General features: G+C 36.4%; 4 protein-coding genes and 1 long non-coding RNA gene across 12 annotated transcripts; 2 read left to right on the forward strand and 3 right to left on the reverse strand.

The window, feature by feature from the left end:
- Positions 1 to 62: 62 nt before the first annotated feature.
- On the forward strand, positions 63 to 8,091 carry LOC109190517 (dynamin-related protein 3A). 2 transcript variants are annotated; one of them, XM_019341011.1, is made up of 20 exons: positions 63 to 642; positions 854 to 1,136; positions 1,224 to 1,252; positions 1,358 to 1,459; positions 1,704 to 1,772; positions 1,866 to 1,925; positions 2,286 to 2,399; positions 2,582 to 2,630; positions 3,386 to 3,495; positions 4,133 to 4,225; positions 4,369 to 4,461; positions 4,550 to 4,687; positions 5,231 to 5,344; positions 5,419 to 5,538; positions 5,917 to 5,956; positions 6,149 to 6,297; positions 6,415 to 6,561; positions 6,776 to 6,828; positions 7,124 to 7,223; positions 7,459 to 8,091. In XM_019341011.1, the coding sequence occupies exons 1-20, from the start codon at positions 271 to 273 to the stop codon at positions 7,735 to 7,737; spliced, it is 2,514 nt and encodes an 837-aa protein (XP_019196556.1). In that variant the 5' UTR covers positions 63 to 270; the 3' UTR covers positions 7,738 to 8,091. The 2 variants fall into 2 exon arrangements, with proteins under 2 accessions (XP_019196556.1, XP_019196557.1); XM_019341012.1 differs by having other exon boundaries at positions 5,443 to 5,538.
- LOC109190523 lies at positions 2,405 to 19,605 on the reverse strand. Its single transcript, XR_002055732.1, has 3 exons — positions 19,579 to 19,605; positions 3,319 to 3,324; positions 2,405 to 2,558 (listed from the first exon to the last, which is right to left on the reverse strand). It is a non-coding gene; the product is annotated as an uncharacterized LOC109190523 (long non-coding RNA).
- LOC109190519 (GATA transcription factor 24-like) lies at positions 8,257 to 11,076 on the reverse strand. The gene is made up of 7 exons (XM_019341014.1): positions 10,623 to 11,076; positions 10,113 to 10,196; positions 9,882 to 10,015; positions 9,108 to 9,218; positions 8,897 to 9,002; positions 8,652 to 8,723; positions 8,257 to 8,547 (listed from the first exon to the last, which is right to left on the reverse strand). Exons 1-7 carry the CDS (start codon positions 10,992 to 10,994, stop codon positions 8,455 to 8,457), a joined length of 972 nt encoding a protein of 323 aa, XP_019196559.1. The 5' UTR covers positions 10,995 to 11,076; the 3' UTR covers positions 8,257 to 8,454.
- On the reverse strand, positions 11,957 to 17,602 carry LOC109190518 (protein EXECUTER 1, chloroplastic-like). 7 transcript variants are annotated; one of them, XR_002055727.1, is made up of 13 exons: positions 16,997 to 17,602; positions 16,629 to 16,745; positions 16,350 to 16,415; positions 15,811 to 15,917; positions 15,635 to 15,716; positions 14,437 to 15,192; positions 14,215 to 14,338; positions 13,865 to 14,034; positions 13,639 to 13,713; positions 13,395 to 13,487; positions 13,122 to 13,264; positions 12,343 to 12,538; positions 11,957 to 12,232 (listed from the first exon to the last, which is right to left on the reverse strand). XR_002055727.1 is itself a non-coding variant. In XM_019341013.1 (11 exons), the coding sequence occupies exons 1-11, from the start codon at positions 17,453 to 17,455 to the stop codon at positions 13,172 to 13,174; spliced, it is 2,142 nt and encodes a 713-aa protein (XP_019196558.1). In that variant the 5' UTR covers positions 17,456 to 17,602; the 3' UTR covers positions 12,836 to 13,171. The 7 variants fall into 7 exon arrangements, 1 of the variants encoding a protein (XP_019196558.1); XR_002055731.1 differs by lacking the exon at positions 12,343 to 12,538 and having other exon boundaries at positions 11,960 to 12,232; XR_002055728.1 differs by lacking the exon at positions 11,957 to 12,232 and having other exon boundaries at positions 12,238 to 12,510.
- Positions 19,221 to 22,183, forward strand: LOC109190522 (magnesium-dependent phosphatase 1). Its single transcript, XM_019341015.1, has 5 exons — positions 19,221 to 19,381; positions 20,006 to 20,163; positions 21,160 to 21,331; positions 21,552 to 21,668; positions 21,800 to 22,183. Exons 2-5 carry the CDS (start codon positions 20,054 to 20,056, stop codon positions 21,971 to 21,973), a joined length of 573 nt encoding a protein of 190 aa, XP_019196560.1. The 5' UTR covers positions 19,221 to 19,381; positions 20,006 to 20,053; the 3' UTR covers positions 21,974 to 22,183.
- Positions 22,184 to 22,244: the final 61 nt, after the last annotated feature.

The following is a 22,244-nucleotide window of genomic DNA, read 5'->3' on the forward strand; positions in this document are numbered from 1 at the left end:
TTTAGACGGACAACAAATTTAAGTAATTATTAACTAGCATAAGTCTATAACGAAACCAACTATTTTCAGTTGTTTTCTTTTTCTTTTGCTTGGGCGGTAGGACAGAACACACAAACGCGCCCTCCCCTTCTACTCTGGCACACGCTGTCCCCCTCTCCCAAAAACATTACAAATTTCAAAACTTCACTAGGGTTTTCATATCAACGATCTCTCCGGAATTCCTGCGTTGTATTCTCACAGCGATCTCAATCGAAGCTTACACAAATCTCCATGGCGGAAGAAGCCGTCCCTTCTTCTACATCGACGTCCAATTTGAATGCGGCGCCGCTGGGGCACTCGGTCATTCCTATTGTGAACAAGCTGCAAGACATCTTCGCGCAGCTCGGTAGCCAGTCCACGATCGAGCTCCCTCAGGTGGCTGTCGTTGGAAGCCAAAGCAGTGGTAAGTCCAGCGTCCTCGAAGCCCTCGTCGGTCGCGACTTCTTGCCCCGAGGCTCCGACATCTGTACTCGCCGTCCCCTCGTGCTTCAGTTGCTCCAGACCAAGCGGAAGCCCGACAGCACCGATGAGGAGTGGGGAGAGTTCCTCCACCTTCCTGGAAAGAAGTTTTTCGATTTCAATGATATTCGGAAAGAAATTCAGGTAAAATACGGGAGATTTGGTTATTTCAACTCAATTTTTAATCCAAAAAATTAGAATAAGGAATGTTTCAAACTCAAATATATAAAGAGGTTACTAATACTTGAATAAACGCGATTGCACCAGCTAAGTTGGGCGAACTCCTTTCTCCTAATAGTTGCTTCTAAGTGCCAATAATTTAATCTCAATTATTATTCACCTTGGCTGGCTTTAGGCTGAGACAGACAGAGAAGCTGGAGGGAACAAAGGTGTTTCGGACAAACAGATTCGGTTGAAAATATTCTCTCCAAATGTTCTAGATATTACTCTAGTTGATTTGCCTGGCATAACAAAGGTCCCTGTTGGTGATCAGCCTTCTGATATTGAAGCCCGTATTAGGACAATGATAATGTCATATATTAAACTCCCAAGTTGTCTAATACTTGCTGTTACACCGGCCAATGCTGACTTAGCCAATTCAGATGCCCTCCAGATTGCCGGAAATGCCGACCCTGATGGTACAAAATGCACTTAATATTTAGTTGACCAACAAAATTGAATGCAATGTGTTAATGATTCTGATATGTTACTCATTTCTCTGTCAGGTTATCGAACCATTGGTATAATCACAAAGGTGAGATACACTGAAATCAAATTCTCTTTTGTACATGTGATCTAAAACTTGCACGTTTCTAATTTGCTGTACATTGTTCTTTGTCTTTTTCCTCTGATACTTCAGTTGGACATTATGGACCGGGGCACTGATGCTCGCAATTTTTTGCTTGGGAAAGTGATTCCACTTCGACTTGGTTATATTGGGGTTGTAAATCGTAGCCAGGAGGTATTTTTTTTTCATCTTAACTTGTAGGAAACTCTGCATTTTATGTGGCATATATCAATATGCTAAAATGGCTGCCATATTGATGCAAAACATTGAATTATGTATTATGTATATTTAATTTGAAGCAGGATGCTATATGGTAAAAGTATAAGTGTGCTGTTTTTGTGTGAATAAATTTAACAAAAAGTTATATGTGGATTTGTGCATTTGTATCCCACTCAAATTGTCTGTATATGTGAACCAGGATATTCTGATGAATCGGAGCATTAAGGATGCACTCATTGCTGAGGAAAAGTTCTTCCGCAGTCGTCCTGTATGGCAGTAGTCTGTTATTGTGTTGCTTTTTACTATTTGGACCTTCTTTGTGATGAGCCACTCTCATTTTTAATAATTGTCTTGGATGAAGGTTTATAGTGATCTTGCTGATCGTTGTGGTGTTCCTCAGTTGGCCAAAAAGTTGAACCAGGTGAACAGTTCAATACTAAGTTGTCTTCATGTTTGTGCATTTATAAGATATTATTGAAAAGAAACAAAGTTCTGCCATCAATTTTTTTATTTTTATTTTTTATACAGTGTGAATACACCTAGAAATTAGCATCTATTAATTTTGTAAATACTTGTTGTCTTTTGGATGCTAATATCTTTTTTATTTTGATTATCTAATATTCTTTTAGTGTGCTCCCTTGTATAAGGTTTATTTTTGGCATTTGGATGCTAATATCTTGTTTTTTTTTTCCCCCCATATCTAATATTCTTTAACTGTGCTCCCTTTTTATAAGTACCTATATGAACAACAATATTAGTCATCCTCTACCCTTCTTTGCAGATTCTGGTGCAACACATCAAAACTGTTCTTCCAGGCTTGAAGTCACGCATTAGTGCTGCACTTGTTTCTGTTGCAAAGGAGCATGCTAGCTTTGGGGAGATTACTGAGTCAAAGGTAGCTTTTGTGTTAACTTGCATAAAATTATGCATTGTTCATTCATGATTCTGGATCTTGTTGGCTGACTTTTCCCATCTTTGAGTTATCTAATATTTTATTTAGACAACTTGATTGTTTTCAAGCTTCCAGCTGGTTCTTATTACACATGTATAATTTCTTTGCTATGTCTATACATATAGGCTGGTCAAGGAGCACTGCTTTTGAACATTCTTTCGAAGTATTCTGAAGGTATTTTAACCATTTTATTTTATTTTATTTTTAGGGGTCAAATAAGTCCTTGAATTTTTCTAGAAAATGCAATTAGAGCCTTGAACTGAAAAAAAAGCTTTAAATAGATGCCTGTAAGCCTAAACTTGAAAAAGAGCAACTCACCCCTCTTGCCTATAAACATCTCGTTAAATGCCACATAGGATGCCAACTCATATATTTATCATGTTTGTTCTACACAGGACACTGACTCATCTTCAAAAGAATTAAAAAGTTCACCTCCCCTTTTTAATTAATTAATTAATTATTTATAAAGAAAAATTGTCATGCCTGCCATGGCAGTTGAAGTTTTAAAAAATTATTATTGTTTTTGTTATTATTTTAATGTTGGATGCCATGTCTATAAATACCAGCACATCATCTACTTTTTAAGGGCTGCTGGTTGTTTTAGGGTAAATTAGTAAATATGGTCCAATTGATCTTCTTTTCCAAGTTCAAATGTCTATTTGTAGCTTTTTTCATTCTGAGGGTCCAACTGCATTTTTCAGTAATGTTTGAGGGCTTACTTGATCCTTATCTGTTTTTTTTTTTTTTTAGTAGTGAAGATATTTGCCTTAGATTTTAAACATATTCTGAAGACTGCTGGACCCTATGATAGTATTTAATTTTTGGTTTATCTCTTGAGCCATATTCAATGTTCATTTCTAACTTGAATCTAGAATGGACTCATAAGCTCTCTCACTATCATAAACTTGTTGGCATCTTTGTTTTGGCAGCTTTCTCTTCAATGATAGAAGGGAAAAATGAAGAGATGTCAACATCTGAGCTGTCTGGTGGTGCAAGGATTCATTACATTTTTCAGAACATATATGTGAAGAGTCTTGAGGTACCTAAAGTGGATTTTTAGAATTATCTTTGCTACTTTTTGGATTTTCAAATCTGCATGAGCAGAGCACATCAAATTCTAACAGCGGTATATACTCATCTCCATCTATACCTTAATGGGACTCAAATGGAAGGTTATGTAATAGGAATTAGAAACTATTAGGAGTCTATGCCCATCTTCACACTTTGAAAGAAGATGCAGTTTTTGGATCATGTATTTGTGTTGTCTTTTATATAAATTCTAGCTCAGTCTTCTTTTTTATGATCAAATCTTTACAGCTCTAATGGAGTGTGAACTAGATCATTACTTCTAGCAAGTACATTGTGGATCTTAGAAGGGGCTGTATTTTAAGATTAAGAATCGCGTGGCCTTATAATGTCTTATACTCTTTTATATAACTTCCAGTTCTCAAAGTATTCTTTCATGTTCTCTTTATTTATATAATAAATTACAGTTTGTTAAAGTATTCTTTAGCCTGAAAGATTCAATTGGGTGTGAACCATATCATAACATTGAGCACTTCATTTTGGATCTTATATTGTTAGATTAGATGCACTATCAATTTTTCGTTCTGAACTTTTCTATATGAGTAATTGTTTACTGGCTGATTCTGGATCAAATTTGGAATCATTTGCAGGATGTGGATCCTTGTGAAGATTTAACTGATGAAGATATTCGAACTGCCATACAAAATGCAACTGGTCCTAAATCTGCATTGTTTGTACCTGAAGTAATCTCAAGTGTCCACTTGCTTAAAAATTTGTATTTTATATCTATTAATAAAGAGCAGAGTATCTCTTCTTATATGTTCATGATTTTTATTTAATTGACTTCAGTTGGCATTAAATTTCATATTAACCTTTTAATACAAAGGTACCATTTGAAGTTCTTGTTCGAAGGCAAATAGCACGATTATTGGATCCTAGTCTTCAATGTGCAAGGTTTATTTATGATGAGTTAATAAAGGTAGGTGTGGCAAAGTTTTTGTACTTTACTGTTGCATGAGGATTCAATTTATAAGTACTTTGTACTTATTCCAGAGTTCACCTTACAGATGAGCCACCGTTGTATGGCGAATGAATTGCAACGATTTCCGGTTTTAAGAAAGCGAATGGATGAGGTCATAGGAAACTTTTTACGAGAAGGCCTGCAGCCATCAGAAACTATGATTGGACACATTATTGAAATGGAGGTATGTCCTATTTCTGTTCCTGCCATTCTTGTGTACATGATATTATACTCATGGAAGATTAGGCTTGATGTAGTAGCAAAGTTCACACTTTTGTACCATTAGTTCATGGCTCAAGCCTGGGAAATACTACATTCTAAGCCTTCCATCTCCAAACCCCTATATGATGTGAATTCTAAGATCACTAATTCCAACTTTTTTTCATTTTTCATGGGGTGACCAAATTGGTACATTGGCCTCCCTTGAATGGTGTTGAATTTTGCTAATTCTTGAACAAAAAATTATAGTGGCTTCTGTTAGTGGTTGGATTAATGTGAAAAGCTTGATGTCTATGGCTTTGTAAGTTAGACTCACTATCCTCAGTTTCTTTTGTCAACAAACAGTAGATTTCACAAATAACTATATTGCATCTCCGGATCTTTGTTTCTTTATTCCAACAGTGTATATAATACTGCAAAACATTGTTTTTATGTTTTTAAAAAATCTTTTGTTTATTTATTTATTTATCGAGAATGTGTAGCTAAATTTGATGGTTTTGTTTTCTAGATGGATTACATTAACACTTCCCATCACAATTTTATTGGTGGGAGCAAAGCTGTGGAGATGGCACTGCAGCAGGTTAAGTCCTCCAGGATTGCTGCCCCCGTTTCAAGGCAAAAAGTAAATTTATGACTTGCTTTTATCATTTTGTGTCATTACTTTCAATTCCATGGTCTTCTAAGCCCAGTCACAAGTATGGTTTGCATATTGCTTATCAGGATGGAGTGGATGCAGATAAAGCACCAGCATCAGAAAAAAGTTTCAAGCCTCGTGCAATTCTTGCTAGACCTGTAAATGGAATTGTTCCAGAGCAGGCAGGTTTTTATTTATTTTTAATAATTTATAAGCTTGGTATAGGATATACAGGGTGAGTGGCTGGAGAAGGGTGTTGGGGGCAAGAGAGAGAGGGAGAGAAGAGGTGGGTGAGGGTTTTTTTTTTGGGGGGGGGGGGGGTGGGGGCAGAGTAATATTTTAATGCTAATTTGTTTTGTGGATTCTTTTACACTTGCCCACCAAACTCAGAATCCTGTGTCTGCAACTGCTTAGTTTCCGTGATAGCCTGCCATGAACTGTCCAAACTAGTCACAGTTTTACGTTGACTTCTAATATAGAATATATCTTGTTCAGCTGCTAGCATGGGTATAATTCAGCGCACTAATTTTGGTGTTCCTACTTGTTTGCATTGTAAACAGGGTGTTCGGTCTGCTCAAGAAGTTGAAAAGCCCACATCTGGTAAAAGTTGTTTTCTTGAAATACTCTGCTAATATTGTATTCTTATCCTTGCCAAGTATTTTTTGCATTAACTTGCAATAAGTGCTTCTACTTCATCATTTTAGCTTATAAACAATAAGATGCACTTTGACATATCAATTAGATTGCTGGTTCTTTGTTCTAAATGCCTTAATTGACATGGTTCTCAATTAGGAGCTACTGTTGGTTCAAGTTGGGGAATATCATCAATATTTGGTGGGTCTGATCATCGTACATCTGTTAAAGAAAACTCAACTAGCAAGCCTTTCAGTGATCCTGTCCAGAGCATGGAACATTCTATTTCTATGATTCATTTGAGAGAGGTAGGCTTGCAAAGTATCTACCTAATATATACTCCGTATCTATTTATCCTTTTGGTTGTTTACTTGATTGCCTTAAACTAATATATGTGTATATATATCTGATTCTTTTCCTTGAAGCCACCAAGTGTCTTGAGGCCCACAGAAACCCACACAGATCAGGAGACCATCGAAATAACTGTCACAAAACTGTTGCTGAGATCATATTATGACATTGTTAGAAAGAATATTGAAGATTCTGTACCTAAAGCAATCATGCACTTCCTGGTAATTATGACGTTTATGTTTTGCAATTTTCCTTGAATGTTTCTTCAGTTCCCACGAGTAAGGTAAATGAGCATTTTCAATGCATGCCCTGTTTGAGTTGGATAGCAATAGCTTGACTTTTCTAGTATCCCAATAGAATTTTCCGGTTTATTCAAGTTAGTGATTGGAGAATTTGTACTTCTTCTGGCACTAATGTTTCTTATTCTTTTATCAGGTAAATCACACCAAACGAGAACTGCACAACGTATTTATCAAAAAGCTTTACAGGTATTTATAGGTTAATATTCATTAAAATGTGACTAATGTGTAAGAGTGAGGGTCAGTGATCACAATCTACCAGAATTTTGGCTTACTGAAATTGTTCACATGCTCATTGTTTCCTGATTAAAGTTCCCTCAATGGTTGAGCTTTATACCATGCAAATGCCCCTTTGCTCTTTCATGTGTGTTACAGTTGATCTCCTAAAAAAGTTGCATGCTATTGCATGATAATTTATTATTATTATTGCAAGTTTTTTGTATGGTTATTTCAACTCACCTGTCTCTCCATATGGCTTGAATAGAGATAACCTCTTTGAAGAGATGCTGCAAGAACCTGATGAGGTAGCTACAAAGAGAAAGCGCACTCGTGATACACTCCGTGTACTTCAGCAAGCATTCAAGGTCACTTGTTAATCCATTATGCTTTTAGATTTATAAAATATCAAGTATAGATTCTTACATTTCTATGAATTAACAAGAAGATAACATTGTAGTTTTGCAGTTCAAGGTCACTTTTTTTTTCGCTTGGAGGTGGGGTGGGTGGGGGGTGGGGGGGAGGTTGACACTTGTGACTTTTACTTATCTACATGTCATGATGTCAAAAGTCATTGTAGAAGATTTTTTCTTTTGCGTGCAGACGTTGGATGAATTGCCACTTGAAGCTGAGTCAGTTGAAAGAGGCTATAGTTTGAGTCCTGATCCAACAGGATTGCCAAAGATCCATGGGCTCCCCACATCCTCTATGTATACTACTAGTAGTTCAGTGGATTCATACACTGCTTCCCCCAAGAACCCAAGATCACGCAAATCTTCACATTCAGGGGAGCTTCAGTCACCCATGTATTATGTTGGTGGAGATTCTAATGGCAATGGACGCAATTCTCTTCTGGGACTTTACCCAACAATTGATGCATAAGAATGCAGAAACGAACAACATTGATAATTTGGATTTATTTTATTTCCCTCTCCAACATTATTGCAGAGGCATGCAGGATCTAAAGCTCTGGATCTGGTATGATAGGAGAGTTGCTATTCTTTTATGGAAAGATGATGCTTAGATGTATAATATTATGCCTACGGCCTACACATGTTAGATATTTTTTGGTCCCTATAGCACATCATATATGCATTAGTATAGGCTCTGGAATGAATGAATAATTGGTAGCTGTGTGAACAGAAGCTGCAATCAGTTTTGTTTTTATTTTTTGTTATGGGTTGTGGCCAACTGCTGCCTGGTATTTGAATGCTTACACGTTTAAGAATTCCTAAATGTAACTCTTATCTTGTTGGGGATGTGTGACATCTATATATTGCATTTTACAGTCAATAAGCAAGATGTACAAATGTGAAAATGCACTATAAAAACTGTTTTAAAATCCAAATATTTGTTGGTGGAAATCCTAATGTAAAAAAAAAAAACATTTCGCACGAATTCTAAAATCATGCACTGGTAAATAAGTGTAGCTCTCATTAAGTAACCACATACTCCGTATTTACTAAGATACATAATTCTATGTACATTGAGAAAGTTGTTGATGTGTTCAGATTTGAATGATGCATCATCCTCTGACTGGACAATTGGTGCGATGAAGAATAGATGATCAGTAAAAAGAGTATAAGTATGAAAATAACTTCACTGTTCAGCAATAGGTGCTGAATTGCCACCGTTAGTCATAATGACATTGGCGCCAGTCAAGGCATCAGGACCAATAGCTTCACCATTGAGCTAACACACAAATATAGAAGAAGATAGGGAGTAATTAGCATTCTCAACAAAAGTGCTACAAAATGATTAAATGAAGAAACATTATCTTAGATTAAGGAATGTACCTGTCCACCAGCCTTCACATTATGATCCTGAACTCCAGTAGTTGGAACTTTTGAAAGATCTCTTAAAATCCCCTGTCAAATTTAAGAGTCAGAAAATTTTGGTATGCAGCATGTGTTTATTCAGTCAATAGTAGCAGAAATTAAATGTTTTTTAATTTCAATTTTTTTCTCTTGACTCGAAATCCTGAGAACATACAAATGCAAAGATTTTTCATGATGAGTAAGTTCACCAAACACAAACTAACCTTGTTGGCCCACTTAAGTCCACATGCATTGCAAAGAGACCTTGGTCCAGCTGGTCCACGACGCATCATAGGCGTAGATTTTGAACTATTTCCACAATGAGTACAGCTATGGAAAAAAAACACAACAAAAATCTCGACTTCAAATTGAGTTTAAGATTGATTAGCTCCAACAACCCAAGAAATTGAAAATATTCAACAAGTTAGAACTCACAATATTTCCTGCTCTTCCTGTCCCGAACTGGAGTTCCTATCAGCAGAAGATGAACCTGCTTCATCACAAACCCATTTAGAAGATGTAAATTGGCCCTTCTTGCGTTGCATCCTGTAACAGACAGACTACATAAGATTATGGAGACAATGATTTTCATTCATAATCATAAAAAAGTTGAGAAAGGCATATGCTCATTATTGTCATTATTCAAGAATTTTGAATAGGCATGTATTGAATCCCAATAATTCAAAAGTGAAATTATATAGCCATTGATGGCAATCATACACCCAAGTAAACTAAACACAATGCCACCACATGGGTCATTAAGATTGAACTTCATGCCCATTAAGATTTTTCATTTGTATTTAGCTTGAATGTTCATTTGGTACACCTACATTGACATTAGTGCATGGTACCAAGATCTGTAAACCCAGGTACAGGATATAGTGCACACCAGCATCTCCCCAAGCAAAAAAAAGAGGCTTAAAGAAATGCTTCCACTTCTAAATGTTCTCTTCAATTCCCAATGGCCAGTTAGCAAAATACTTCTTTAATCAGAACCAGGACATGACATCTCCTTACTAGGTCTGAAAGTGTCATATTATAACAGCAGCAACAACAAAACATACGGTGGAAGGCAAAAACATGAGGAAACACATTAGGCAGGAATTTACATACATGGAATAATAACACCGATTTTCTCTTCCTAAAATAGTTTTCATGACAAGGAAAGTCAAAATCAAATAGCAAAGAGAGAAAGGGCCGTTGCATTACCTAAGTGCAACTTCCTTCCGTACAGTATAACGGATCTTCTTGTCAAAACACCGTTCTTTCCTTTTTTCCCTAAAACGATTCAAAGAAGCTATTCTTTGAGGCTGACTAAATCTTCCTGGGTACTCTCCCATGCCCTAAGGACATGGCAGTAGAGATGCTTAGAATTTAGAAAATTGCAAAACAATCAAATGGTTACTTAATTATACAGAGTTTTAATTACAGATGAAATACCCTATGAGTTTGGGGAGCGACTGCTGCAGCGGGAATGCCTGAAGGCACTTCATATCCACCCAGCAGCAACAACACTGCCTGAACCTGAAAATAAATCAGTCAAGAAGACTAGCTTAGTTATCAAAAAAAGCACACATACATACCAACTATGCAAACTCTTAGACAAATGCATGTTCACAAAAATAATTGAAGCTAATGATCTCTCCTGCTTGGATTACAACACACAAGTGTTCTGCAGCTGAAAAATCAATCAAAACCTGTGTCCTGTAACTCAATCCATTTGATACAAACCTACTTCAAGAAGGGACCAATTTTTTACTCACAATTCAGATGAACGCTAAAGAGCCATAGTTTTCCCGGGAAAACACTAGGAGAACCTCAACTGGAAAGAGGAAATGCAAAATTTGAATTACTTAGATTAAAACGAAAAAATGATAGGGCAAATACACAACTATGAGCCATATTCATTTTAATCTAAAAAGATAGATACCTAAAAAAACGAATAAATACCTTTTCCGGAGAAACAGCATCGAAAACATAGACTTCACCCTGAAAGGAGAGTGTAAGCTGATCGGCCGCATCTCCGGCGGCAGGAGCAGGAACGACATCCGAGCCTCCGGGAGCGTAGACTCCGTGAGGCGAAACGCCCTCCGCGCCGTTCATCGCAGCGTCCATGGAGCCGTGGAGTACGAGGGCGTGAGATCGGGGTTCGAATTGGATGTGAGGAGAGGTGCCGTCTACGGAGTCTTCACCTCCTCCGCCGACGTCGGTGACTGAAACGCCATCGTCATCTTCTTCTTCGCCGTCATCAATCGGAGGCGCATGGTGCTCCGGCTCCGCACCGTACATGGACATGGTAACTCTACTAATCGCCTCAGCCATTTCCCTCTCGTATCAATTTCACTTTTTCTCTCTCTTTACTCTTTAGCACGTACGGAAAGTGCCACCTCGGACACACCGCACGGAACTATCAAAGTTCCCACCGTGAAAAAGTAAAATGGGCCCCTGGCTTGGAAGAAATTTACCATAATTGCCACCGGGCGGGCGTACTGTAACATACTAACATGACCTTACAACTATGATCTAACTACTCCATATTAAATAGATTACCATACTATATAATATTATATACGTGCCATTTAACATATATCCAGATTGATTATACTATACTAATTTTAATAAATGCTGATATCATACTATTTCAACTGAAATTTGGTCTAAGTCTTACCAAAATCTTGTCACCTTATAAAGTCATTTTAGATTTTGGGTATCCAATTGATTTCTCTTTTTTTTTTTTTTGCCTAAAAAATCCCTTCACTCAATAGCCAGAAGACTAATCCCCCGTCCCGCACACTAAGTGGTAAGAGATTGACCAAATGGTTTACTCCATTCACATGGGTAGAGATCGAACCCCCAACCTCATGCTTAAGGGACGAGGTGCTGAATCACAACACCAGCCATGTTGGTTATCGAATTAATTTTTGCATCTTCATAACATCATCTAAATACAATTAATGCTTGTTTGTGTATCATAACAACATTCTCCCAAAAGGTTAAATTCCCAACCCCAAAGGCCCTCACTGAACATTTGAGAAGATATAAATCACAATGACTCAATGACTCAGCAGACATGACCAAATGTCAATGCACACAAGGGATCTACCCACTTGAGCATAACCCACACTGTGACCGCCGAGGTTCAAATTTTGGTCTCTTTTTTCAAATACTGCCTACTGAACCATGAACCATTAAGCTAAGCCGGCACCGTAACAACCTGGGAGTATCTAATGATGAGTCATGAGTGGATGGAACATGTGCTAACATCTTTGAGGCTCTGGTTGGGATATTAAGTGCAGCCCAGTCGTCATAGTGTTCATTGTTCAAATTGCTCATTTGCACTCATACCCACAGGCCATAGCACCGCAACCGCGCCTGAAGACTTCTCATGTAGACTTTGGAGTTTAGTAAACATATATTTAAGACTCCATATGAGAAGTCTTAAATCTAATTCTCATTTTCCTCAGTTGTATCAATATACACACACATTTAGGTCAAATAAGTGCAAACCAACATATTTAACAGCATTTATATACCCCTCTTCAGATTTCAAACCATGAAGCCTGTGGACCAGGTGAAAAATACCTTCATCACTTCAAGAGAGGAAAAGAAACAAAAGCATAGTTCTTGCAAGAAATAAGTCCGCTATAGACTAAAAATAAAAATAAACTACCAATAGGTCTCAAGAGTCGAGATTTGTGCAGATGACAATGATGCTAGCAGACAATGTGATTCACAGACAAAGGGGCAGAAACGTAACACTCTCCTCTACTCAACCAAGCATTATCAAATCCATCTTCACTTTGAATGGTATTCTCAGCCAGAACGATCCACAGAATCCCTACAATACCTCATCCAAAGTCCCAGGACTATAGTAAAGAATTTGAATTACTTGCCAATTTAGTGATAAAAGAAACAGTATATTTACGGTGAGGAAAGTGCACCGAGAAATAAAGATGATCTATGTGAATCATCTAAAAGAGAGAGTTATGTAGAACTTTGCAGGAATTTCATCCTTGACAGGACCACAATCATTTGGGTCAGCCATGTGAAACACTTGTACTTTAACCAGAAACCTTCATGCTTTCTATCCACCACCAAACTCAAAAGGCTTTGTGGTGATATATTCAATTATTCATCTAGATAGGAAAGAACAGTGGATAATCTTTAAAAAGTTTCAAAAAACCATAACTATAAATAGAAATGAGTCAATTAGTTGGTATGTTATAATTTAGATATGAACGGCAAATGTTGCACATAGATATACACTAATGAATGGAAATTACACAGTACACTTGCTATGTAGCCACCAAAATAGATTATAGCACAACTATATCTATATGACCTTTTTTTTTTTTTTTTGCAATCATTCTTGTCATTTGGTGTATGAGTTCTCTTGTGAAATAAAAACTACCATTGACAATTGACACTTATTAGTGAGAGAAAGCATACCTAAAAAATAGGAAAGAATAAACAGCCTCAACTTTATGTACAACAAGAATCTAATCCTGCAGCCTCAGGCGATGGAAGAACATCAAGAAGTGATACTCTGGGGCCCAGTACACAAACCCAACAACAGGTCCTCCTTTGATGTACTGCAAAAATTAAGTCACAGTGAACTAATGTAGGAAAAATGAAATCTAGGGGGTCAAGAGACTGGCACACGAGAGAAAGTAAGCCACAATGGCATGGAACAGCAAGAGGATGAACAACAGATCTGCAAACCTTTCCATCCAGGATAACAAGTTCTCCATCAACCCAACGGGGATTTTGAAACCCTGGCTCAGCCAGCCTTCCTTGTCCCCTATATCGAGCAATCTGGATTGTCACAGAGAGACACTTTATATGAATGCAACAGAGTTCTTTATTCTTATATTTATTATATTAAAAAAAAAAAAAAAAAAAGACTGGAAGAAACAAGAATTGAGTAGAACTGCATGGAAAAACATATCACAGGTTAACCACATACCACACCAAATTCTTCAGGAATAATCCCTTTATGAGGAAGTTGGTTCTGTTTTCCAACTTTTGCACGGAAGGCTATCTGCAATGGCAAAACAACATCGGTATAATTTGACAAGATATTAATGTTGAAATCATAAGCAAGTGTTTTTAAGTGGCAAAAGAATATCTAGAAATATTACAGGTAAATAGAACTAAACGGTTTAGTTAATTAAAATAATAATTAAAAAAACCTGGCCAGCAGGGACATAAGGATCTCCAGTTAATTTTACAGCTTCAACATATTCATAAAATTCAATATTAGATGAATTCTTTGTGATCTTGTCCTCTTTCCATTGACCAAATCTGCGCCGTAGGTGGATGACTTCAGATCCATAGAGACCTTGGGTACCAATATATAGTCCTAAAAGAATCAGACTATCCTTGATTAATAAAGAGTAAAGATGATAGAGAATAACAAAAATAAGACAGACAATTAGTGCATTAAAGACTTAAAGAGCATAAATGAACAGTAAATAGTCAAGAATCCAAGCAGGAAGGACTTAAAAAAAAACAACAAAAAACAAAAAAAAAAAACTATCACCATTTAGTGGGTCTGTCGACAGTGGAATCTCAATGCGATTGAAAGTAGTTGATTTGGACAGTAGTTGATGATTTCGAGCCTGATTTAGAGTAAGATTAATCAACTTGCCAACATCCTTCAGCATCTGCGTGTTTAATGCACAAATGACAAATCAATAGTAATCATGAATAGTAGGTAATGAGATTATGAGAAGTAGAGTAATTGTAAATCAACAAATCTAACCTTCTCAGGTATTTTTCCCTTGCCAATAAATTTTGCAAGATCAAGCATAAGATGGTCCATACTCCGTTGACTATGGAGTTTAGGCTTTCTATTTGATGAGGACTCTCCATCACCACTGGATGTTTGTTCAGTGTCCTCTACAGAAAAAGTAAATGACAAACGACTCTTCCTCTCCAGCGTAGCTGGTATTCGAAGTAAATCTTTACGACGAGCACTGCTAGACATATTCTGTACAAGGCGACCAACAACCACCTTAATAGCAACTTGACTCTGTTCTTCATTGTCTCTAGTCCCAGTATCTGTATCCAATTCAATGACATTCTGCTCTTCATTGTTTTCAACTTTAATATCTACTTCAGCATCTACTACTTCTAATTCAATGTCCTCTTCAAAGTCATCTTCATCTACCTCACTATCCACTGTTTCTAAATCAATGTCCTCTTCATCTTCATCTTCATCATCGTCATCATCAAGTACTTGTTCAATGACTTTTGATATTAAATCCCTATCCACCTTGGCTGGAGCTGTTACTTTTAGAACTTTGACCTTCACACCAGGAACCATATCTCGTAATTTATTCTCAAAACCAGAATCATCATCCCTATTTTCATCATCTTCTGAAACTTCTTTACCTTTTCCAAATAGATCATCTTTGTATTCAGTTGGAGATAGAGAGTCCAAGTTACGGGTACCAGAAAACATAGGGGTAGGAATTGTTGAATCCTGAGGAGCTGTCCTCTGCTTTAAGTAGACAGCCTGAAATCATGTTTCATGTGACCTTTTTGATACTAGTTAAGGGGTATAGTACACCACTAAAAACAGTGCAGCTCAAAGGAAGAATAAGGCATGTTTACTTCAAAAAATCAAAATGGTCCTAACATATCGATCTGTGCAACAAAGGGGAAAAAGGATAGGGATAATAAGAACAAAAGGAAGCACTACATATTCTATCAAGTATCAACAATGAACCTATTCAAGATTGGCACCACATCAGTAAAGTTTTTCCCAAAAGAACAAATATTAAGTATCTTGACATTTTTCTTTAATAAAACGTGAAATTTTACTAATGCTGCATTAATATAATTATCATGAATAGTAAATTAAAAAATAACAAAAGTTTATTCCCTTCACTTGTCATTTTTTACTTTCAAATAATCATATTAGAAATAATTAGTAACTATACTTTCAAGTAATATACCTGCTGCTTATAATTGCCATGCTTATTCATTCTCAGAAATATCTCAAAGATGGGTGCACCATCTACAGCTGAAGCAAGCTGTCTGCAAGTGAATGTATTTCAATAAGATACATACTCCTCTTTAAGAAAGAACATTTTATATTGAGTACAAAGGAAGAATTAATCAATAAATTTACCTTGGACTATATGTTTTGGCAACATATCTTCCATGCTCAGCGCTAATATGAATAATACGACCATATGGGTCATCACAATCATCTGAAATTCCAGACCACCATCCCACCTATGTTCAGATAAATTCTGTTTTATTCCATAATTACAGCATCCCCAGAAAATAAATACAATGAGTATACACATCAACCATCACCCAGCATACCATAACCCACTCCTCTTTGGGTGTTAGTCTGCTGTCTACACAGCTACACAACAAAGGTAGAAGACTAGAAACTGTGGTAGTGGGTGGATGGATGGAACAAGTGATGGCAAGAAAAGCATACTCACAGATTGGTAACAGGCCATGAATACATTTATTAATAAGGCTGAAAAGTGTACCTCATATTTAAGAGCTAGTGAATTAGATAAATAATATTTCCAATAGGCAACTAGCATATTTATCACTTTATGCATGATTAGTTGATTACTAAACAAAATCAAATTACCAATATCTAGCAATAGGTATTATAGTTACCATATCATATCGTATAAACTAACTTACCAACCCAGCACCAGCATGATCACGTATGAAAGCTGCATCTGCATACAGCTCTTCCTTCACAGCATTCTGTATTTAAACTCCAAAAAGTTATAGTGAAGTCAGAAATAGGAAAAGAATTAATTAATTTATTATTTAATTACTCAGTATTTTATTTAATTTTTATGAGGAGTGGTTTGATATTAATGAGTTATGACAGTAAATTGGCAACAAGAAGAAAAACATTAAGAATTTAGTGGAAGACAATGGATGATTTGAAGAGAACTGTGATGGAATTCATACATTTAGATGAGATATCACTTTTCCCACAGTGTCATTTGTAGCTGCAGCAGCAATCCCCACCTTAAGCTTTGCAGCCTCTTCATAATCCTCTCGACCAATAGCACCTGCTAACTGCGACTGAAGACATAATCCACTTGAGACTAGTCATAATTCACATTAACAGATACATAGTATTATATGCTCCGTATATGTTTCTAATTGAAAAATACTGATAAATAGCTTTGAAACATTAAGTGCGAACAGCAGGGAACAGATTCTGCCATGAGGTTTGCAACTAGTAAAACTCCCACTTCCAACCAGCAAAATATTCAACAAGGGATCGATATATGCAACAATTTATAATATAACGAAAAAAACACTAATCCAACCTTCAAAATGGAAACCATTTGCTCTTGCTCCTCAACTTCTGTAAAATGCTTTTTCCACCGCTCCCAATCCCAATCCCCATCCTCGCTCTTCCTCTCCGTAACACCACCACTCTCGGACTCGCTCCAATTCGAGTTCACAAAACTATCGAACCTCTTCAGCACATTTTTAACCGCCTCTTGAATCGCGGAGTCCCACTTCCACGACGGAGAAACGTTTTCAGACGCCGACGGCGAGGAATCCGCGCCATCTCTGTCGCTGCTTCGGCAGCGGCAGCAGAGAGAATGCTCCGAAACCTTAAATGCAGAAAGAGGGCTCGCGAGGGAGTGAGAGCTGAAGAAAAGCGGTGAAGGCCGCTTCAATCGGGATGTGAACTTTCCGACGGAGAAGTTGAAATTGGAAAAGTTTGGATCAATGCAAGTGGAAGGAGATCGAAATGTTGGCGGAGCAATCGACGCCATGTGAGAAGTATCGAACAATACTCGATAGGAAGCAGTTTTATGTGTATGTGTAAATGTTGCATATAGAGAGAACCTGAAGCTGAAAGAGGGAGCGTAAAGCCAAGGAAGATAGAGAGTGGCTAAGGTGGAGAAAAGCCAATGTATTTAGCGAACATTAAAAAATAAAAAGAAACAAGAATATAAGGAGAAAACAAAAAAAAGTGGATTTATGCAGAAAACAAATAGATAATGTTTTTTTTTTTTTTTTTCAATTTCGTCCTAAACACTTAGGTGATATTCTCAAATTTTTTGTGTTTATTTAATTTAGTGATCTGTTTGTTATTTTGGCCCTGTTTGATAAAAAAATTAGCCTATAGGTCAATTTTGGCTTATTTGACCACTATTAATTGTTTGATTTAGTTAAAATATCAATATAAATGTTTGGTTAATTAGCTTTTTGCAACTCCAAAAGGCTAAAATTCAAAATGCTACTTCAAGCAACTTTTTCAATTAGCTTTTTAAGAAAAGAAATTACACCAAACAGCTATCAGCTAACAGCTAATTTACCAAACACTTTTCTACAATCAGCTAATGTTGTCAACTATTTATACCCTCTAATTAACACAATCAGCTAACAACTAACCGCTATCAGCTAACAGCCATCTTACCAAACAGGGCCTTTGTCAAATTGGTGTTAAATAAATTGACAATTAGTAATCTTAATATTGATCTCTCTTTACTTTCAGTCATGTGAAGTGCGTAATTCATTTTTCTTTTACGAATTACTCTGCGAATCAAATTTTATGAAAGATTTCACACTTTGCAAGACTACATTAAGTCACCAAAGTCGTTTAAAACGAAAGTGAAAAAAATCATTATAGTCAATGACCATTTTGAATATTAATTCATTTAGTTTGTTTGATAACCCAAATTTTCGAACTTTATAGTATATTCTGTCAACATCAAAGTATACACTTCTGCTTACAAATAGTATAATCTAACCTAAACACTCAATTTGTGAGAAGAGTCGAAATCATGCCATGTTGTTGGATTTATTTATTTATTTTAATACAATAGGTTTCACGCTTATGTTAGCTGGATTTATTTATTTAGCATGCTACATATGGTATATTAACGTACCACTGATCTAATTTGTTCGAATTGTATGGCCCGCAATGTTTGACTTTCACTTATGTATAATAGTTCAAATCGAACTATAAAAACTTGTGTGACAAACTCGATCAAAAGAGTGTTGAAAATAATCAAACAAATAATCCATTAGTATAAGAAATGCTCTCATACTTGCTCGTTCTTTTCGGGATCATATGTTATATACAGATTTTTTGAGTGATGAGAAAATTCTTAACCACTATCCAAAGGTGTGCATTGAATAAACTCATATTGTGATCCTAGTCAGCAAATGACCATAATAAGGTAAACTAACTAACATTTCTTGTGACTATAGCTGGTAAAGGACCACAATAAAGTAAACCAACATGTCACAGTCGGCTAAAATTTAAAAAAAAAATCAATAAACTGCTCTCATTAAAAATTAAATTCAAAATTTTGTAATTACCAAATCGGACCAACTTAACTAGGATTACTACACATTTTTTCATTATTATTATTATTTTTAAATCTGTGGTGGTTTTGTATAGTTCTCCATAGTATATTCTGTATTCTTTGGTGGTGGTCTATTTAGTTGTGGATGTACCCCGACTGGATTCTGTGGCGAGCAATTTTCATTTTTGGTGGCGGCTGTTCTATCGCCTACACCTAGTCCGGACAAAACAAACATGGTCAAATGTTAATTATTAAGGAGACGACCGGACAATTATTCAAAATCCAATAATTATTTCTCAAACCCATTATTCAGCCCACAACCCGGACCAAATTTTCTTCTCCACCCACTCGTCAGGGCTCACGGATGAGACCCATTAGCTATTGGTTGGCAAATTATGCTATGCGCACGGCGCTAAAACGGCGTCATTTTCACTGTTTTAACTAAAAAAAAAAAATTTGTTCGAAACGTCGTTAACGGCGTTAACGGCATATTCGTTATGAAATTATGAATATACAGTTATGACATTATGAATGTACAGTTATAGAATTATGAATGTATAGTTATGGAATTATGAACTTACAATTATGAATATAGAGCTTCGAAAATTATGAATGTTCGGTATGGAATTATGAATATACAGTATGGAATTATGAATGTACAGTTATGGAATTATGAATGTACAGTTATGAAATTATGAACATAGAACTCTGACATTATGAACTTACAATTATGAACATAGAGCTTCGAAAATTATGAATTTATAGTTATTGAATTATGAATGTACAGTTACGGAATTATGAATGTACAGTTATAGAATTATGAATGTACAATTATGGAATTATGAATGTACAGTTATGAAATTATGAACACAAAGCTGTGAATATATGCTCCTATAACGAAACGGTCTGAAATTAAATTTAAAAAAGAAAAAAAAAAAAAAAGGAACACCGTTATCCGTGCCCATGAAGCACGCTGGGCACGAGCCCACAGCATAACTATCCCTATTGGTTGGTTGAAGCACAAACGTGAGGAGGGGAGGGGTGATTGGATTGGAGATGGGAGACGAAAGGGTGAAGACCGAGGCGATGCAGATACTGGGAATGTTTCAGGTTTTGCCTCGTTTGGTCGTCTTTGATCTCGACTACACTATCTGGCCATTCTACTGGTAAACACCCTTGACACCTGCATCTATATATCATGTATGTATGTATAATGTATAGCCTTGGTGTGCTGCTTATGCTCCTGTTTTGGACTCTGGATATGACTGCAAAAACACAAGAGAAACACTTCATCGTATCTGTTTGTTCATCCATTGTAGTTTTTTTTTTCCTTGATTTTCTGAAATTGGGAGAATTGAAGCCCTTTTTCCTCAAAAGTAGAACAGGGAGCTAGTCTCAAGAAGAAAAAGGTGGGAGCTTTGATGTTGGGCCCGCTTGGTAAACCAATCAACTATCAGCAAAGTGTCAAACACCATATAAGATAAACCAATCAGCTATGAGCAAATTGTCAAAAACCATGCTTTGAAGTTACATAGATTACTGTATTTGGGGGTGTTTGGTAAATAGCTGGTAGTTGTTAGCTGATTGGGTTAGTGGGTTTAAGTAGTTGATAGCATTAGCTGATTGTAGAAAGATGTTTGAATTTGATTAAATGCAAAATGACTTTCTCAAAAAGCTTATCGAAAAAGTTGCATTGAGCAGTTTTTTAATTTTAGCATTTTGGAGCAATAAACTGTTACAAAAAAACTAATTAATCAAACACTTATATTGAATGTCAAACGGCTAATAGTGGTCAAATAAGTCGAACAGCTAATAGTGGTCAAATAAGTCAGAATTGGCTGATAAGCTAACTATGTTACCAAACAAGGCCTTTGTCTCCCTTTCTTTTTATTTTATTTTTCTGAATGTGATTTTGTAGGTTTAGTATGAACTATGAAGTATGAGATAAGTTTGCCTGTATTGACTTTGTTTTTGCTTTCAAGAGACTCTTGTGCCTTTGATCCGCTAGTGCTGTGCTTTTCTTGCAAGGATGCATGATGCATCAACTAGTTCAATGTGCTGTTATTGGAAACTGCGGGCAATGCTATGAAATGATAAATATTGCGAACATGGGATAGCATTTAATATCATTTTGAACTGTTATCTCTGTGCTTATCTTTCAGTGAATGTCGTTCCAAACGTGAAATGCCCAAATTGTATCCTCAAGCAAAAGGTATTTTATATGCCCTCAAGGACAAGGGAGTTAATGTTGCTATTGCCTCAAGATCTCCCACTCCAGACATAGCCAACGCTTTCCTTGAAAAGCTGGAGATAAAATCAATGTTTGCAGCACAGGTGAGATATTTTGGGATTTATTCTTAACTCATGGCGTCCAAACCTTTTTATAGATAACCTTAACTTAGGGCTACTGGTATTTTCTATTTAACCGTATATCAATGAGCATAACATCCATGTGCCTTATGATCGTTATTTTCCCTATTCCTCTGTAAATTTTGAATGGTTGGTTATTAGCCTTGCAAGGCAATCATGTTTAACAACTTTATATTGCTCTCAGGAGGTGTTTTCCAGTTGGTCACACAAGACGGAACATTTTCAAAAAATCCACAGAAGAACTGGGGTGCCTTATAAAGAAATGCTGTTTTTCGATGATGAAAATAGGAACATAGATGCAGTAAGACTGTCCCTTGCTATTCACATCACTCGTGGTTTTTTTGCTAATACCCGGTTCTGAAGAGCATCTTTAGAACAGAAACTGCCAGAAATTTAAGAACACTTTTACTTAACTAGTGTTTGCTTCTCTAGGTCTCTAAAATGGGTGTGACAAGCATATTGGTGGGCAAAGGGGTGAATATTGGAGCTTTGAGGCAAGGGCTCTTGGAGTTCACTCAGAATTTCACATCATCGGAAAAGAACAAAGAAAGATGGCGTAAATTTTCACAGAAACCTGGTTCATCGCAAAGAGATGAACAACAATGAAGTTCTACTCACATCACAGAGATTTGCTGTGAAAAATATGGCTTGGGTCTTGATCCCATTAATTTCTGTCAACTTATTATACTGCAAACATGGTCACATGGATATAACCATTTTTGTGTCTAAATGTGTTGTAAGGAGTCTGTATTGAGAAACAGTAATTGGTTACTTTAGCATGTGGTCTTCTGAGATGGTTGTTCTTTTGTTGTATAGCAATGAACTGTCATATGTCCATGGTATCTCCTCAGAGAATGAATGACATGGCAAGAAGTCA

Source organism: Ipomoea nil, unplaced genomic scaffold (assembly GCF_001879475.1).
Source record: "Ipomoea nil cultivar Tokyo-kokei standard unplaced genomic scaffold, Asagao_1.1 scaffold1576, whole genome shotgun sequence".
Classification (NCBI taxonomy): Eukaryota; Viridiplantae; Streptophyta; class Magnoliopsida; order Solanales; family Convolvulaceae; genus Ipomoea; species Ipomoea nil.